This window comes from Saccopteryx leptura, chromosome 2 (assembly GCF_036850995.1).
Source record: "Saccopteryx leptura isolate mSacLep1 chromosome 2, mSacLep1_pri_phased_curated, whole genome shotgun sequence".
Lineage (NCBI taxonomy): Eukaryota > Metazoa > Chordata > Mammalia > Chiroptera > Emballonuridae > Saccopteryx > Saccopteryx leptura.
The window spans coordinates 237,356,895-237,375,032 of record NC_089504.1 but is presented as its reverse complement, the minus strand read 5'-3'; the positions used below and the strand labels follow the sequence as shown (position 1 = coordinate 237,375,032).

At 49.4% G+C, this 18,138-nt stretch overlaps 1 protein-coding gene and 1 long non-coding RNA gene across 6 annotated transcripts in view; one reads left to right on the top strand and one right to left on the bottom strand.

Moving 5' to 3' along the window:
- Window positions 1-10,145, bottom strand: part of LOC136395623 (uncharacterized) — a 32,703-nt gene extending 22,558 nt beyond the window's left edge. For 4 of the 5 annotated variants that reach the window (XR_010749361.1, XR_010749362.1, XR_010749364.1 and 1 more), the window contains exon 1: window positions 9,791-10,126. This is a non-coding gene — a long non-coding RNA (uncharacterized lncRNA). Of the gene's footprint in view, window positions 1-9,790 lie in introns of all 5 variants that reach the window. The other variant, XR_010749365.1, reaches the window with a different exon arrangement.
- Window positions 6,569-18,138, top strand: part of HNF1A (HNF1 homeobox A) — a 20,553-nt gene continuing 8,983 nt past the window's right edge. Inside the window, exons 1-2 of the mRNA XM_066370735.1 lie at window positions 6,569-8,268; window positions 16,108-16,307. Coding sequence (XP_066226832.1) covers window positions 7,946-8,268; window positions 16,108-16,307 — 523 coding nt within the window. The 5' untranslated portion in view covers window positions 6,569-7,945. The remainder of the gene's footprint in view (window positions 8,269-16,107; window positions 16,308-18,138) is intronic.

Sequence of the window (18,138 nt, the reverse complement as noted above, 5' to 3'; positions counted from 1 at the left end):
TGGTCAGTGAGAGGAGCAAGTTCCCATTGAAATACTGGTCAGTTTGTTGATTTAAATTTACTTGTTCTTTATTTTAATATTGTATTTGTTCCCGTTTTGTTTTTTTACTTTAAAATAAGATATGTGCAGTGTGCATAGGGATTTGTTCATAGTTTTTTTTATAGTCCGGCCCTCCAACGGTCTGAGGGACAGTGAACTGGCCCCCTGTGTAAAAAGTTTGGGGACCCCTGTGCTAAATCGAGGCTGTGGTGATTAATTAATGCTTGTCCATCAATGATATGTCTCCGGCATTGACTGACTTTATAGGACCAGGGCGTTGGCACTTTCTGGTCCCACAAATTCAGGTGTGTGTGAGCAAATATGGGAAAACTCAGCATGGTTAGGAATCTCAGCTGGCATCTGGGTTTGCCTCCTGGCTATTTTTGGGACTCTCTCAACTGGGTGGCCTACTTTTATCCCCAAAAACAAGGGGCAATTTTCACGATACCTGAAAGATGTAAGTTTGCTTCCATGAGGCTATTTCATCCCGGGGCTTGGAGCCAGGCTTCTGGGGTTCAAATCCCAGTTCTGCCACTTCCTAGCTGGGAGACCTTGGGCAAGTTGCTTAGCCTCTCTGTGCCTCAGTTTCCTCATCTGTGAAATGGGGAGAATAATAAACTTACCTCACAGGATTGTTGTGAGAGTTAAAGAAGCAAAAAAAAAAAAAGTTAAAAGGAGAGTTAAAAAGCTTTACACAAACACTGAATGCAGAGCTTGGCAGGTAGGTGTTCAAAAATGGTAGTTTTCATCAGGGTGAAAATTAACAGTTTAATCGAATGCCTGCTTGCTATCCAGCTACAACTGCAGTTTAGCTCACTGAATTCTCACAACCACCCTGTTAGGCCCACATTGTCCCTTCTTTACAGATGAGGAAACTGAGGTTCAAACTGGTTATGGTTCAGTCACACAACGCGGAGGCTGCGGCAGAGCCTGCCACACTTTGCTCTGGTGAGTGCCCCCACGTTAGCCCTGGGGCTGGAGTGGGAAGTCCTGGCTAGTTGTATTTGTTTTCTCGCTGGGATCCATGTCCTTGTATTATAGAGTAAATCTCTCTGGACTGTGGCTTTCCAGACTGGGTTATCTGTCCTATAAATACGTGGAGGGTGGAAGCCACATCTGAGACACCCTTTTTGCGACTTGACTTGTTTGATCCTGAGGAAACTGCCGGAGGCATTTGTTCAAAGAGATTTTCTGGCATTCAGCTAGGGTCTGATTTAGGAACAACGGGGGTGGAGTTTGGAATCTGATTTTTTTTTTTTTTTTTACTCCAGCCACTGGAGATTCTTAAAACAATGCGGATTTGGAACTTTTTGCTGCGTGGAATTAGTGTGCCCTCTGCCGGCGATGAAGGGGATGGCAGGCAGAGGCATTCCTGGACTCTAGCCCCTTCTATCAACAGGTGTTTCTTTTGCTTTGTGGTGAAAAGGGTGTTTGTTTGTTTGTTTGTTTTGGTTTTGTTTGTTTTTTTGTGACAGAGACAGAGAGAGAGAGAAAGAGAGAGAGAGAGAGAAACAGACAGACTGGAATGGAGAGAGATGAGAAGCATCAATTCTTTTGTTACGGCACCTTAGTTGTTCATTGTTTGCTTTCCCATATGTGCCTTAATTGTGGGGCTACAGCAGACTGAGTGACCCCTTGCTCGAGCCAGTGATTTTAGGTTCAAACCGGTGAGCTTTGCTCAAACCAGATGAGCCCGTGCTCAAACTGGCAACCTCGGGGTTTCAAACCTGGGTCTTCAGCATCCCAGTCCGATGCTCTATCCACTGCACAACTGCCTGGTCAGGCCTTTTTTGTTTTTTAGTTTATTCATTTTAGAGAGAGGAGACAGAGAGAGGGGGAGAGAGAAGAGGGTAAGGAGCAGGAAGCATCAACTCCCATATGTGCCTTGACCAGGCAAGCCCAGGGTTTTGAACCAGCAACCTCACCGTTCCAGGTTGATGCTTTATCCACTGCGCCACCACAGGTCAGGCCCTTTTTTGTTTTTTAATTTAAATTTTTATTGACTGATTTTTTTTTTTTTTTTTTTTTTTTTTTTTGTATTTTTCTGAAGCTGGAAACGGGAAGGCAGTCAGACAGACTCCCGCATGCGCCCAGGATCCACCCGGCAGGCCCACCAGGAGGCAATGCTCTGCCCATCCGGTGCGTCACTGTCGTGACCAGAGCCACCCCAGCGCCTGGGCCATCTCCTGCTCCAATGGAGCCTCGGCTGCGGGAGGGGAAGAGAGAGACAGAGAAGAAGGAGAGGGAGAGGGGTGGAGAAGCAGATGGGCGCCTTTCCTGTGTGCCCTGGCCGGGAATTGAACCCAGGACTTCCACACGCCAGGCCGACGCTCTACCACTGAGCCAACCGGCCAGGGCTATTGACTGATTTCAAGTTGATTTTATTTTTAGAATCAGAGAGGGAAGGGAGAGAGAAACATTGATTTGTTGTTCCACTAATGCATTCATTGGTTGATTCTTGAATGTGCTCTGACTGGGGATTGAACCCACAACTTTGGCATATTTGGATGATGCTCTGACCAACTGTATAGCTCCATTTTTAGATCAGAGATTTTCAACTTTTTTCGTTTTCTTTCTTTCTTTCTTTCTTTCTTTCTTTCTTTCTTTCTTTCTTTCTTTCTTTTTTTTTTTTTTTTGTATTTTTCTGTAGTGAGAAGTGGTGGGGCGGGGATGGGAGGGAGGCAGACAGAAAGACTCCCACATGCGCCCAACTGGGATCCATCTGGCATGCCCACCAGGGGGTGATGCTCGGCCCATCTGGGGCATTGCTCTGCTGCAATTAGAGCCATTCCAGCACCTGAGTCGGAGGCCATGGAGCAATCCTCAGTGGCTGGGCCAACTTTGCTCCAATGGAACCTTGGCTGTGGGAGAGAAAGACAGAGATAGAGAGAAAGGAGAGGGGGAAGGGTGGAGAAGCAGATGGGCGCTTCTCCTGTGTGCCCTGACTCGGAACCTAACCCGGGATTTCCACACACCAGGACGACGCTCTACTGCTGAGCCAACCGGCCAGGGCCTACACTTTTTTCATTTTTTAAAATTTATTGATTTGAGAGAGAGAGGAAGGGAGAACGAGAGACACAGGAACATCAATCTGTTTCTGTATGTGCCCTAACTGGGGATCAAACCGGCAACCTCTGTGCACCAGGACAACACTCCAATCAACTGAGCTATCCCACTAGGGCTCAGTCCTTTTCATCTCATGACACACATAAACTAATTACTAAAATTTGTTGGCACACCAAAAAAATATTTCTTGCTGATCTGACAAGAAAAAAGTATAATTTTGATTCATTCACACTGGACAGCTATTGATGTGCTGGCTGTTGTCATTTTTTATTTGACAATCTAAGGGAAAAGAAGTCAGTGACCCTGACTAAATAGTCAAGTATTGCATTTTTTTTTAATGTTTATTTTATTGATTTTAGAGAAAGAAGAAGGGAGAGAGAGAGACAGTAACGTATCTGTTCCTGTATGTGCCCTGATGAGGATCGAACTGTCAACCTCTGCGTTTTGAAATGGTGTTCTAACCAACTGAGCTATCGGGCCAGGGCAGCTATCGCATGTTTTAAAAATTCTTGCAGCACACTGGTTGAAAATCGCTGCTTTTGATGATGTCACAACTTTGCAAAGCTGGGTTTATGGCAGCTGTTCTGATAAAAAGAAGGCATCATGAAAAAATGAGTGTGGAACAGGAAATGAAGGTGGTGATGTCCAGTCTAATTCCAAGGTCTGAGCAACTGTTCAGAGCCTACTCATCCCCTTAGTATTTACGATTAGGTAAGACAAAACTAAAATATTATGCTTACTTTCAATTTATGTGCATTTTTCAAGCAGTTACTAAGTTGTTAGGACATACATACTTATTAGTTGCTTTGACCTAACTACTTACTAAATATAATTAACTGTTAAGTGTTTTTTGTGGGGTTGGGGGTGAGAGGGTGCATGCCATGAAAAATACTGAGACACTAAAAGTCACCTTGAACCAAAAAAGTTTGAGATCTTTGCATTATGTTCTTTACAACTTTACAAAAAGCTGTCTTAAGCAAGGCCAGGAGATACACACCTCTCTTCTCTTTCCCAGGTGAGTCAAACAGGACTAACTCAGTTGCCTGAAGCCACCCAGTGTAGGGTTGGGGTGTGTGTGGGGACAGTGCAATTCAAAGTAGGTCCTGTGTGACTGTCCAAAAGGCAAACTGCCACTCCCTACCTAGAGTCAATTCAGATTTGTCCCCCGATTGTGGAGGAATGAGCTGGGGACTGGAAGCAGCTCTTTCCTTTCTCGTGCCTCAACATTTGTGGAGAAGTAGGGTCAGGTTCCTGAAGGTCCCTCTCATTCATCACAGGGCCCTACGCAGAGGGCCCCGAACAACAGCTTTTACGTGTACTAGGGCTGCGGGAACCTCTTCTCTTAGACTTCCCCTCCAAACCAAATTCACCTACAGTACTGGGGAGTCACCTCACCAGCTCAGCCACCTGGCCACAGGAGTTGATGAGTTCAAAAGTTGTACAAAGGATCCAGGCCCCACCCTTCCCGCTAATCTAGGCAAAAAGTCACTGAGGTAGCCAGCAGCCTCCTGGCAGAGGGTGCCAAGCGGGAGACCCACGAGACCACAAAGGGGCGGCAGCACACACACCCTTCCTGCTTGGACTGGAGAATTCTGACCCGGAAGTGAGCTGCCTGACCCTGAAGCTGCTTGCATTGGAGGGAAAAGAAGACGTTGGAGGCTAGGAGGACAGGTGGCAGTTTCCCAAGGGGCAACTGCCAGCGCCATCCAGTGCAGTCAGACTGTCTGACTCTAGGGGCCACTGAGCAAGCTGTTTAACCCCTTGGAGTCTCCATTTCCTCCTCTGCAGACTCAGAATAATAACAGTACCCACTTCCTAGAGTTGATCTGAGAATTTTAAGGCATTACTAAAGCTTAGCACATAGCTAGGTAGGTCGGTGTGCGATGACATTGTTAGTTATTCAACAGATATTTATTGAGCATATACTATGTATGTAGGAGGCACTATTCTAGGCACTGGAAATATAGCAGTGACTAAGACAGACAAAAGCCCTGCCTTCGGGGGCCTTACATTCTAGCAGAGGAAGTCAGACCATAAACAACAAGCATAATACATAGGTAAGTTACATAGCAGTATTGTCCAATAGAAGTATAATGTAAGCTATACATGTAATGTTAAATTTTTTGGTAGCCTCATTTCTTTTTTTTTCTTTTTTTTTTTTAATTTTATTTATTCATTTTTAGAGAGGAGGGAGAGGGGGAGAGAGAGAGACAGAGAAGGAGAGAGAGGAGAGAGAGACAGAGAGAGAGAAGGGGGAGGAGCTGGAAGCATCAACTCCTATATGTGCCTTGACCAGGCAAGCCCAGGGTTTCCAACCGGTGACCGCAGCATTTCCAGGTTGACGCTTTATCCACTGCGCCACCACAGGTCAGGCGGTAGCCCCATTTCAAAAGTGAAAAGAAACAGGTGAAATTAATATTTCCAAGTCTTAATTTTAAAATATTTTAAAACTTCAAAATTTCACTTAATATATTCAAACCGTTATCATTTCAAGCAGTGGCACTAGCCACATTCAAGTGCTCAGTAGCCACATGCGACCAGTGGCTACTCTACTGGGCAGTGCAGTTGTATGTTCAATGAGTGAGTGCAAAAATGAAGACGTAATTCAGGGTAAAGGAGACTGGAGCACCGGGTATGGGAATGGACAGGCAGAAAAGGTGGGTGGAAACTATTAACATCTGTAACCTGACCTCTCTGACCTAGCCTGGCTGCGGGCGCTAACAGCACCTTCTCCCCTCCTCTGTTGCTAACCGTAAGCCAGGTTCTGCAGAACCCCGAGAGAAGTAGACCCTCTGGGAATACCCCAGCCTTTGGAGTCGCCCCTCAGCACCACCCTGTCTAATTCTATGTGCACCCCTTGCTCTGGGGTCTCAGGACCACCCCCGGGGACGCTCTGCAGAAATTTTGTCAAGGCATTGACTGGAAGAGGGAAGAGGTGGATGGAGGTGTGATGGTGAGTTCTTGCTCAGGGTTGGGATTTGGGGGAGGTGAGTAAAAGTGGGAGCCTGTCTTTATTTACTTATTTATTGTATTGATTGATTGATTTTTAGAGAGAGAGAAAAGGACAGAGACAGAGAGGGAGAAAAACATCAATTTGGCATTCCACTTATTAATGCTGTCATTAGTCAATTCCTGTATATGCTGTGACTGAGGATTGACCCTGCAACCTTGGCATGTCAGGACGATGCTCTAACCAACTGAGCTACCGGGCCAGGGTTGAGTCTGTCTTTATTTAACATTTTGCTATTTTTTTTATTGCAGATTTTTTGCTTTCATTAAAAAACATATTGTATTGATTTATCTTTTCTATTTTGTTCTTTTTTTTACTTTTTTATATTTTTTGTTTTTGTTCATTTCTCCTCTGTTGCTTTTTTGGGGTCACTTTTGCTTTTATTTTATTGATTCACGTATCATAAAATTCACACCATTACAGTACACAATTCAGTGTTTTTTTTAAGTATATGCAGAGTTGTATAATACTACCCAATCAATTTTAGAACATTTCCATCATCCTCTACCACACCCACCGAACAGCTATTCCCTGTTGCCTGACTCCCCGGTCCCTGGCAACCACAAGTCCACTTTCTGTCTCTATGGATTTACCTATCCTGGACATTTCATATAAATGGGATCAGACAATATGCCACCTTTTATGTCTGGCTTCTTAGCATCATGTCTTCAGTGGTTCAGCCATGTTGCATCAGCACTTTGTCCTTTTTTACGGGAAAATAATGTACCCCTGCATAGAGGGGTCCCCCTTTCATTCATCCATGGATACACTAATGGATATTTATGATTCTTCCACTATTGGCTACTGTGACTAACACTGCTATGAACATTCACATGCAAGTTGTGTGGTCATGTTTTTAATGCTTTTCAGCTCTGCATTCATTTTGATCTTTAAATAGACTGTACACAAATATTATTTTTCTTGATTGCTGAGTTGTTTGGTGTCCCCTTAACAGGTGAGCCTCAGTCAATTTCCTGACTGGCTTCATCCTATTCCCACCCAGAAAGTCTTGTCCCTTGTTAGCTGTGTGACTTTGGACAAGCTGCTTAGCCTCTGGGCCTCGTTTTCTCCTCTGTAGAATAGGGATGATTCCTGTACCTACTCATGGCTGATGGGGGGATACAGTGAAGCAATGACATGTTCCAGGCCTAGCACAGTCCCTGACTCACAATAGACTTAAGTCAACGGCTTGGAGAAGCCTGGTGTCAGGCCAGAGAGGGCAGGTCCCAAAATGGATGTGACCTTGCCCTGCCCTTGAGGAGAGTGGGGGCCCACCTGCCTAAAACTCCCTGCTGCTTCTGTTGCCCAGGAAAACCTGCTGTTTTTGTGCCCCTATCTCAGCCTGACCCCCCTACAGCAAGGTCCTTGGAGGCAGGATGACGCTGCTCACCCGAAGGCCTCCTCTCAGCACCTTTCATCCCAGCTGCCCCAGGCCCTCCACCACCACCTCCCCCACCCTCCGCTCTGCCCACTCCCATTGAAGGCCATGGCTCACTGTCCCTCGGTGCTGCCATGAGGCCTGCACTTTGCAGGGCTGAAGTCCAAAGTTCAGTCCCTTTGCTAAGCACACGGATAAATATGAACCTTGGAGAATTTCCCCAGCTCCAATGTAAACAGAGCGGGCAGGGGCCCTGATTCACTGGCCGCTGGGGCCAGGGTTGGGGGTTGGGGGTGCCCACAGGGCTTGGCTAGTGGGGTTTGGGGGGGCCGTAGGTGCAAGAAGCCTGGTTTGTGCCTGCCTGCTGGCCGGCTGGCAAGTAGACAGCCGCCAAGGTGGGGGAGGCGGTCGGCCTGTGGCCCCAGGCCGCGTGGCCCAGTGGTAGTGGAGCCATGGTTTCTAAACTGAGCCAGCTGCAGACGGAGCTCCTGGCGGCGCTGCTCGAGTCAGGCCTGAGCAAAGAGGCGCTGATCCAGGCGTTGGGTGAGCCGGGGCCCTACCTGCTGGCGGGAGATGGCTCCCTGGACAAAGGGGAGTCCTGCGGTGGTCGAGGGGAGCTGACCGAGCTGCCCAATGGGCTGGGGGAGACGAGGGGCTCCGAGGATGAGACAGACGACGATGGGGAAGACTTCACGCCGCCCATCCTCAAAGAACTGGAGAACCTCAGCCCCGAGGAGGCAGCCCATCAGAAAGCCGTGGTGGAGAGCCTGCTGCAGTAAGGACCCCTCCCCTGTCCCCAGCTCCAAGGAGCCCAGAAGGGCTCCCCTCAGCCTCTGACCAGCCTTACTGACTTGAGTTCCATGAGCTGTGGCCTTTAGCCTAGTTGTTGGGAGGGGGGACAGGGCCCATGAGCTCAGGGGGACCTTTGCTTGGAGGCTGGAGCCTGCAGCCCCCGACCTAGTCCACTGCGGAGCGCCGAGGTCCCGTGAGCCCAGGCTTTGAGCCCAGTGCTTGGGAGGTGGCCTCCTGCCCCAGGGGAGCTCCAAGATGGGGAAAAAGCAGGAGACTTGACAAATCAAGTGCCTGGAAAACCACAGGGTTGTGGGACTTTTTAGCCACTGCGGCTATTTCTACGCCCCCCACAACCCTAACTTTCCTGGTAAGCATTTAGGTTGTAGGCCCCGAGGCAGGAAGCACTGCTGTGGAGGAGGGGAGGGCAAAGCTGGGGTTTTGGGGGTGCCTCTGACCATATGGGGACTCAAGCATTCAGTCAGGTCTTTCTTACCTGAGGGAGGTGAAGCCTCAGGGTGGGGGCTTCTCTCTTCTCCAGCACAGCCTCAGGGCTCCACCAGTAGGCGCCATTAGCGATCTCCCATTGTGTACCCCCATCCACTTCTGGCTCCCCAACTCCCAGAGAGCTGAGTGGGTCTGAGCCCGATGCGTCCCCTCTCCTCAGCAGAGCTAACCTGGTTACTAATTACCCACAGGCTTTATTATTTCTCTTTTGTTTTATAAATTTATAAACGGCAAAAGGCTCTGATAAGGCCTGTGATCATTAACTTGTAGGGATAGTGGCCTGGAGAGGCCTGGGCCAATGAACCTCCCACCCAGCGGGGGTGGGGAATGGGGAGCACAGGAGAGGGGTGGGGAAAGGGGAGCTAGGGGCTGTAAGGACGTCCCCTTCCCAAAGCCTCCTTCACCTCCATCCTAACAGTTGGCCACTATGCTGAGGATTCACATGTAAAATTTTGATCATGTTGAAATGAATCCTGGGAGGAAGCTATGGATAAGTCTGCTTCACAGATGAAGAAACTGAGGCCCAGAGAAAGGAAGTAGCTTGATTGAGGCCACTCAGCGGGGATTCACACCCTTTCCGTTTAGAGCTCCTAGTCACCAGGGCTGGGGGCCAAGGGCCAGCTGGGTGTGAGTAGGGTTTCTGAGGAAGAGTCCCAAAAACACTCTCCAGGGGACCATCTCTTTTCTGTCCAAGGTCCTGATCCCAGTTTGGGGTGGGGGAGGGCTGGATCCCTGTCTCAGGAAGTCCTCAGGGTCTGCCCAGCCTCATGAGGGCCTCGGCAGGGGGCAGGGGAGCAGACAGGCCCCTGGACTTGGCAGGAAGTGGAGGGCAAAGGGCCCAGCTGGGCTGCAGGGGAGGGGCAAAGAGTCAGGCATGGCAGATCCAGGGTGAGGGCAACTGGGACAGGATGGGGCTTGGCCGGACCTGCTCAGGACCACGGATGGGAATGGGGGCTTTCAGGTGGCACTGGGGGACAGGGGGTGCCAAGGGCCTCTCTTACCTGGCTGGGTGGAGCCTCTTGATCAGCAGACCCTTTGGTGGGATGGTGGGTGGAGGGAAGTCTTGATCCATAGCACTTAAGGAGGGAGCAGAGTTCAAAGTGCTCCCTGGGGACCAGCAGAGGCCTGGAAGCTGAGGGAGAGAGGGGGGCTGGAGGAAGAGAGAGGATACCAGGGAGACGGGGAGACGTAGAGAGGCCGGAGGAGCCGAGCTGAGCAGAGGAGTGGGAGGAAAGGGGACTCATACCCAGCTGGGAGAAGGGGCTGGGGAGAGAGTGAGGCACCCCAAGCTGAGAGGAGGCTGGAGTGCTCCCGCCCGCCCCAATTGGGTTTTCTTTAATGCTAACAGCATGCTATTTACTTTCCATTTAAATTTGAGATGTTGCTATAAATTATCAACCAGCTCCTTGTTCCTGCAGAGTTTATAACTAACTACCTGGGTTACTTATTGTTCAGGTAACAAAAGGGATCTGAAACCGCCCTGAGGGAAAAAGTGGGGCCTGTAGTCTCAGGGCACAGGAAGGAGCAGGGTGGGGGTCCCTAGATGAAGACTTGGCTGGGGGGGAGTCTGAAGCCAGAAATGATGGTGCAGAGGCAAGACTTCCAGTGAAAGCCACTGCTCCGGAGAAGACAGAGTACAGGAAGAGGCAGGCTGGGTCCTGGGTGCCCCATGCTTGAGGCTGCAGCATATCGCCATCCTTAATTCACTTGTGTGGCCTTGGGCAAGTCTCTTTTCCGCCTCCTGCCTCCATTTCCCTACTTGGACAATGAATGAAATTCAAACTCCCAGCCCTGGTTCCCTGACTTCTTCCTGAGAAACTACCTTCACTCCCTCACTTTTCCTCCAGTTACACTGACTTGGCTGAGTCCCACTTCAGGACCTTTGCACAGGCTGTTCCTTCTGCCTGGGACCCTCTTTCCAGATCTTCCCATGGCTTTTTCCTTCTCCTCCTTTTGCTCAAATGTCACCTCCTCAGGGAGGCCCTCCCTGACTGCCTAAAGGTAGGCTCCACCCCAAGTAACTCTCATTTCAACTACCTTTATTTACTTTTTCTTTTCCCTGATCATTACTTTGTTTCCTATCTCCCATAAAAATAGAAGCTCTCCAAGGGAAGAGTCTATGTGGCCTAGTTTGCCACACTCACCCCTACTATCAGCCCAGTGGCTGACATACAGCATGAATGAATGAGTAACTAGGAGTGTCTGAGGTCCTGGGGACACCTGCTGCTATGGCCGAGGGGGGAACCTGCATCTGAGGCTCCTCCCTGGATGTCCTCCTGCGTCCTCCCAGTCCCTGAGCAGCAACCTCAACCTTGGAGATCTTTGATCTTCTGCACTGTGCAGTACCAAAGCACTGAGACTCAGTAAGATAGTGGTCAAGGTGGGACAACCTGGCATCCCTGAGGCATGCCTGCCTGGGTTAGAATCCCAGCTCCCCAATCCTAGCGCGGGCAGGTGACTTCACTTTTCTAAGCCTCAGTTTCCTCTACAAGGCAGAGATGATAACAACAGGGTTAAGTAGCATCATAACATGTAGCATGCATATGTAGTAAGCACAGTAGATGGTTGCCATTATGAGTGGTCCCATTTTACAGGTGAGCAAAGGAAGGCTCAGAGAGGCGAAGTGATTTACCCAAGGTAACTTGTAAAGTGGTCAGGCCAGGACTTGGACCAGGTACTCCCAACCCCACACCCTGCACAACACCTCGAGGTTTCATGCCTGTCCTTGATAAGTTTATCTTCCTTCCTACCTCCCTAGTCATGCCAGCTGCTCAGCTTTACCATCAACTCACTTCCATGCAGTATTCCCGAGATCACAAGGGCTTATAAATGCATTAAACTCGTTTCCTCCTCCTGTGAAATAGTTATCGCTAGCTCCATACTCCAGTTGAGGAAACTGAGGCACACAAAGGCTACGCAACTTCCCAAGGCCACCCAGGGAGTAGTGGCAGGATTCAAACTGAGATCGAAGGGTCCACCTTGAGAACTCTGCTCCCCTCCACATGTGGCCCTTCAGGGTGGTCTCCCAGCTCCACAACCTCGGAGGCATTGAAACCCCAGGGCCCAGAGAGCTAACAGCCTGGAGCCTTGAACATCTGATTGGCCCCAGCATGGGTAGGAAGTGAGAGGAGGGAGAAGTGGGCATATCTTCCCCTCTCCTTGGCCCTCTTCTCTCTGCTGTGGAGCTGGGGGTCCCAAGACTCATCGATGATGTTGTAACAGTGTCGTTCCACTTACTGAGCACTTACAGTGTGCCAGGGCCTGAAAGCATTTTGCTCCTTTTGGAAGCCTCCCAGGCTTTTGCTCAGTTCTCCCAGGAGCACTGAGGCAGGCATGGGTTTACTGCTGTGCTGCAGAGGAGCTGTGGGCATGCGCACCTCAGGTGCTAGGGCATGGTGGTGGGACTGGAACCCCGGTTGGTTTGATTTTTGAGCCTATGAGAGTGAAAGCTGGGGATACCTGGAGATGTGGTCTCTGAGTTCTGAGTCAGAGAAACTGATCTGAAGAGTCAGGTCCTTGGAGAGAGAGAGAGAGAGAGAGAGAGAGAGAGAGAGAGAGAGTATGTGTGTGTGTGTGTGTGTGTGTGTGTGTGGGTGGGTGGGTGGGTGTTGGGAGGGGTGGGGAGAATGAGCAAGAGAGAGACACACAGAGGAAGGAGAGGGAGGGAAGGATAGAGGGAGACAGAGGCACACAGAGACAGAGAGACTCATGGAGTTAGATGGGCAGTCACAATAAGTGTGTAGTTCGAGCCAGAGGAGGCTCTGTTGGGAGGAAGACTGAGCTCATTCTCTCCAGAGCAGGGAGGAGGAGGGGGGGAGGGAGGCTTGCTCAGGAGGCTGGTGACTGCAGCGGAGTCAGGGGGTGGGGGGAGGCCCTCCGGGAGCCCAGCTCCAGAAACAGATAAACATGTTTGCCATGGAGCATAAGGCTGGACTTTGTACTGCCCTTCCCTCCCAGCTCTGACTGGCACCCAGGGTGTGGGGGAGGTGGAAAGAGAGGCCCCTAGGAGCCCCTAGAAACAGGGAGAGAGAGGAGCTTGGGGAGAGGTCTGGGGGCTCTGGACAAAGTGAGATATTCTTGAGTCCTCGCTAAATCACCTTTGACAAGTGAGGCTCACCTGTCTGAGCCTCACTTTTCTCGCCTGTGAAATGGATATACGAGTAGTACTGACTTTCTAAGGTAGCTGTAAGGTTTAAATGACTGGCTCTTGGCACAGCTCCTGGCTCACAGGAAAAATTCAGGAAACATGAAAATTCTCACGCCTATCACTTTTACACAAATGGAATGTTGTCGTACTATTAACCAGTTTAAATTTATCAGTCCCTACAGTCCTTTCCTCCCTGCCTATCTGGGAACTGCTGATAAAAATGGAGGAAGTCAGCCTGACCAGGCGGTGGTGCAGTGGATAGAGCATTGGACTGGGATGTGGAGGACCCAGGTTTGAGACCCTGAGTTCGCCAGCTTGAGTGCGGGCTCATCTGGTTTGAGCAAGACTCACCAGCTTGAGCCCAAGGTCACTGGCTCAAGCAAGGGGTCACTTGGTCTGCTGTAGTCCCCCAGTCAAGGCACATATGAGAAATCAGTCAATGAACAACTAAGGAGCCGCAACAAAGAATTGATATTTCTCATCTCTCTCCCTTCCTGTCTGTCTGTCCCTATCTGTCCCTCTCTCTGACTTGGCCTCTGCCAAAAAAAAATAAAAAAAATAAAAATGGAGAAAGTCAGAGGGCCAAAGCTGACACAGGCTCTGTACCTCTGAATCTCAGAAGGACATTGTCGAGGGAACAGGCAAGGCTGGTCCTTTGATGACAGAGAAGAAGGACTCGGGGAGAAGGCAGTGTGGGTGGGCAGCGTGAACTTCAGAGCACTGGGCATTGTTTCCCTTGTAGTTTTTCAGAATTCACTTTTAAATATTATATATGTTTATGTCAGATATTATATAACATTTCATAATTTAAAAAGTATGGAAGAGTAACACCCCTCTCCCTGTCCCCAGCACCCCATTCCCCTCCCCACCAGTGTCACCAGTTTCGTCTGTGTCCTTCCACTGTTTCATGCAGACACAAGCAAATATGCAGACATTTTTTTATCCCACTTTAAATTTTATGCACACAGCAGCCTGCTTGACAAAACCTGTCCCATCGAGTAGCTACACAGTCCCCTCAGTGGGTTTTCACAGTTGCTTGACCAGAGGCACCGCAATTCAGTTAATAAGCGTCTTTTCCTGACACTTAGGTGGTTTCCAATCTTTTCTTGTGGCCAAGCCACACGGTGATGAATCACCTCTTACACATGCCATTTGCCACACATGCATGTATCAGAAGTCTTGGATTCTAGAACAAATTGCTGAGTCAAGGGCTTGAGAACACAGGCTCCGGAATCTGGCAAACCTGGGTTCAAATCCCAGTTCTGTTTTGATACTGGTGTAGTGAGCTGGTTTTATCTAATACACACACATATATATTTAATGTTTAGATTTTAGAGAGAAGGGGAGGGAGAGAGAGAGACAGGAACATCAACCTGCTCCTGTATGAGCCCTGACCAGGGATTGAACCGGAAACCTCTGCGCTTTGGGACGATGCTCTAACTAACTGAGCTATCCGGTCAGGGTGACACATATTTTTAACAAAGGCTCAGGAAAGGATGAGGGGAAGATGGAAGGGATGAGACACAGCAGGAAAGGGAGAGAGAGAATTTATATAGCAGAGGCAATCTGACCCCCTCTGTTCCACAGTGACCAGAGGACAGGAATATGAACCACAGATGGCCTTGGGTCCCTGAGTCTCTCTAGTGAGAGAATCTCAGCCCACAGAGTGGGATTCTGGTGCATGTGTGCGTGCGCACGCACACACACAGACACACACACATTTTTCTTTTTTTTTTTTTTTCATTTTTCTGAAGCTGGAAACGGAGAGACAGTCAGACAGACTCCCGCATGCGCCCGACCGGGATCCACCCGGCACGTCCACCATGGGGCGACGCTCTGCCCACCAGGGGGCGATGCTCTGCCCATCCTGGGCGTCGCCATGTTGCGACCAGAGCCACTCTAGCGCCTGGGGCAGAGGCCACAGAGCCATCCCCAGCGCCCGGGCCATCTTTGCTCCAATGGAGCCTTGGCTGCGGGAGGGGAAGAGAGAGACAGAGAGGAAAGCGCGGCGGAGGGGTGGAGAAGCAAATGGGCGCTTCTCCTGTGTGCCCTGGCCGGGAATCGAACCCGGGTCCCCCGCACGCCAGGCCGATGCTCTACCGCTGAGCCAACCGGCCAGGGCCACACATTTTTCTTACAAGTCCTCTAAACACCTGCTCATAACCCCTTCACCTGAGACTGTTGAAATCCAGCTGCCTGCCCCAGTGCCTGGGGCATCCGGCGGGACCACTGCCTGGGGTTTAGTGCAGATTGTCAGGGGACATTTCAACCCTGAGTGATTTTTACCTGATAGGCTGACTTAGAACTGAATCCTTTCAGGTGGGACGGGACTCTGCTGAGCTGGTCCTGTGACCTTGGGCAAGAGATACAAGTGACAGACTCAGTACTCTTAGTCTCAGTGGCCTGGACTATAAAGTGAGAGAATCATATTTCTCTCCTTGTTTTCAGATCTAATTTTTTCCCAGTAGTCTCTCTCATTCATCCATTCATCTATCCACCCATCCATTCATCCATCCATCCATCCATCCATCCATCCATCCATCCATCCTCTTATCCATCTATCCATCCATCTACCCTACCATCCTGACATCCATCTATTCACCTATCTATCCATCCACTCATTCATTCATGCATCGCCAAGTGCAAAATGTATGTCAGGCCTATTTTAGGAGCTGAAAACCAGACAATTCCTGCCCTTAAGGTATCTATAGTCTCTGTCAATGGATAAGACACAGCCACAGATAACATTTCCAGGCAGGATGAGGGGTCTTTAAAGGAGACACAAAGGTGAGGACCCTCCCCATCGGGCTTGTGCTGCTTCCCGTGGGGTCTGTTCATGTGTCTGTGTCCATGTGACCATTTCTAAACTGTGATCTGTTCCTGTGTCTGTGTGGGGCTGGGTGGGCCTTTGACTATATTTCTTCCATATCTGTGTGTCTACAGGTCCCTGTACCCATGTTCATGTGTCAGTGTCAGTGTTCCTTTGTCCTGGCATGTGTGCCCATACCTACTTGTCCCTGAGTCAGGGTGCAGACCACAGGCTCCACACCTGCTTTCATCCACAATCCCCACCCCCAGGGTGAACAGGGATTCTAGTGCCCAGGACTTCCAGCCTCCCTGCAGGGCCCCCCTACCCCCGCTGAGTGTGCCCTGTCCTTACCCTCCTTCCAGGGAGGACCCATGGCGCGTGGCAAAGATGGTCAAGTCCTACCTGCAGCAGCACAACATCCCGCAGCGGGAGGTGGTTGATACCACCGGCCTCAACCAGTCGCACCTGTCCCAGCACCTCAACAAGGGCACCCCCATGAAGACGCAGAAGCGAGCCGCCCTGTACACCTGGTATGTCCGCAAGCAGCGAGAGGTGGCCCAGCGTAAGTAACAACCGATTGCAGCCCTGTCTTCCCTGGCAGGCCTGGGACTCTCTGCGGCGTGACAGTGGGGGCTGGAAGTGTCACCACCCCGTTACTCAGACAGGTAGACTCACAGGAAGTGAGCGGGACTCAGCCAGCATTTATTACCTATCTTACGCAAGGCACTCTGGGAGAGGAAAGTTGGATTGGTCCTATGCATCCAAAGATGGACAAACTGGGCCCTTGCCTTCCAAGAGCTGTGTGGTAGGGAAGGAGAAAAGACCATTATGATACAGTGAGATGTGTATTATGATAGGGAGAACAGCCAAAGCTGTAGTTTATAGCCCCCTCACATTATTCCTGGCCCAATGCAGAGTGCTACATAAAGTATATTCCGAAGTGTTGAACTGGTGGCAGAGGAGACAGTACTCTATTTTTTCTCAGGAGGCAGGGGCATCTGGAAGGTTCACACTAGAAGTATGTATGACCTTTATGCTAAGTTTTAAAGCGTGAGTCGAATTTTGGCCCATGGAGATGTAGGGAAGGGTGCTTTGGGCAGAAGTGTAAAGGCTCAGAGGCGAAGTATATGCTCAGGGACTCCTCCACCACAAACCTGGCAGGGTCTGTGTGTGCTCTTTCAGGGGAGGGTGGATTTCCTCAGGCCTCATACCCCCACCAAATCCCAAGTGAATTTTCACACTTTTTTTCTTTTTTACTGAATTTATTGGGATGACATTGGTTAATAAAGTTATATAGATTTCAGGTGTACAATTCTATAATACATCATCTGTATATTTTATTGTGGAACCCTTTCACACTTTTGAGCCTATGTATAAAATAATTTCTAATATTTTTATTAATTATCCAGGTTTTTTTTTTGTTTTTGTTTTTTTTTTGGCTGGGGCACTGACCCCAGCTAATTATTTATTTATTTATTTATTTATTTATTTATTTATTTACAGAGGCAGAGATAGACAGGGACAGACAGACAGGAATGAAGAGAGATGAGAAGCATCAATCATCAGTTTCTCGTTGCGCGTTGCGACTTCTTAGTTGTTCATTGATTGTTTTCTCACATGTGCCTTGACCGTGGGCCTTCAGCAGACCGAGTAACCCCCTGCTGGAGCCAGCGACCTTGGGTCCAAGCTGGTGAGCTCTTTGCTCAAGCCAGATGAGCCCGCACTCAAGCTGGCGACCTCGGGGTCTCGAACCTGGGTCCTTCCGCATCCCAGTCCGACGCTCTATCCACTGCGCCACCACCTGGTCAGGCTAATTATCCAGGTTTTAAAAAGGCAATACACAGTTAAAAAATAGAGAGGGGGAAAAGATTTTACAATAAAAATTAGATATCCTTCTCCTAAAACAGCCATTGGCACGCCCAGTCTTGCAAATATCCTTCTGAATATTTTATGCCTATACTGTATCTGTCATTCAGAATCTTCCCTTCCTCTTTCATAAAACTGTCCTGCCACTTGTCTGTCCCATACCCTTGTTGGCTTGCTCAGGGATGGTCTGATAGGCTAATTGCTGGCTGCTGGGTCTCTTCTCTACTGGCAAACACTGCGCTTTAAGCTTGATTTCCCAATGTGGAATGTTGAACACAGCTCTGAATCTACCCAGAAGATATGATTCGATTTTCTGCTCTACGGCGCAACCCTAGAAAAATAGCCTCCCGGAAACCTACCTGTAAAATGGGATGGCACGTGTGTCAAATGCAAACAAATGCTGTTGCTTACCTGTAGCCTTGTGAGATTATATCTTGGCTCTGTGGAAAAGTGTGCAGGGGTTGATCAGCAATGTCTGCCTGGGACACGGGTTAAGAAAGTGGTGGCCCAAGTGTGCTGTGATATTT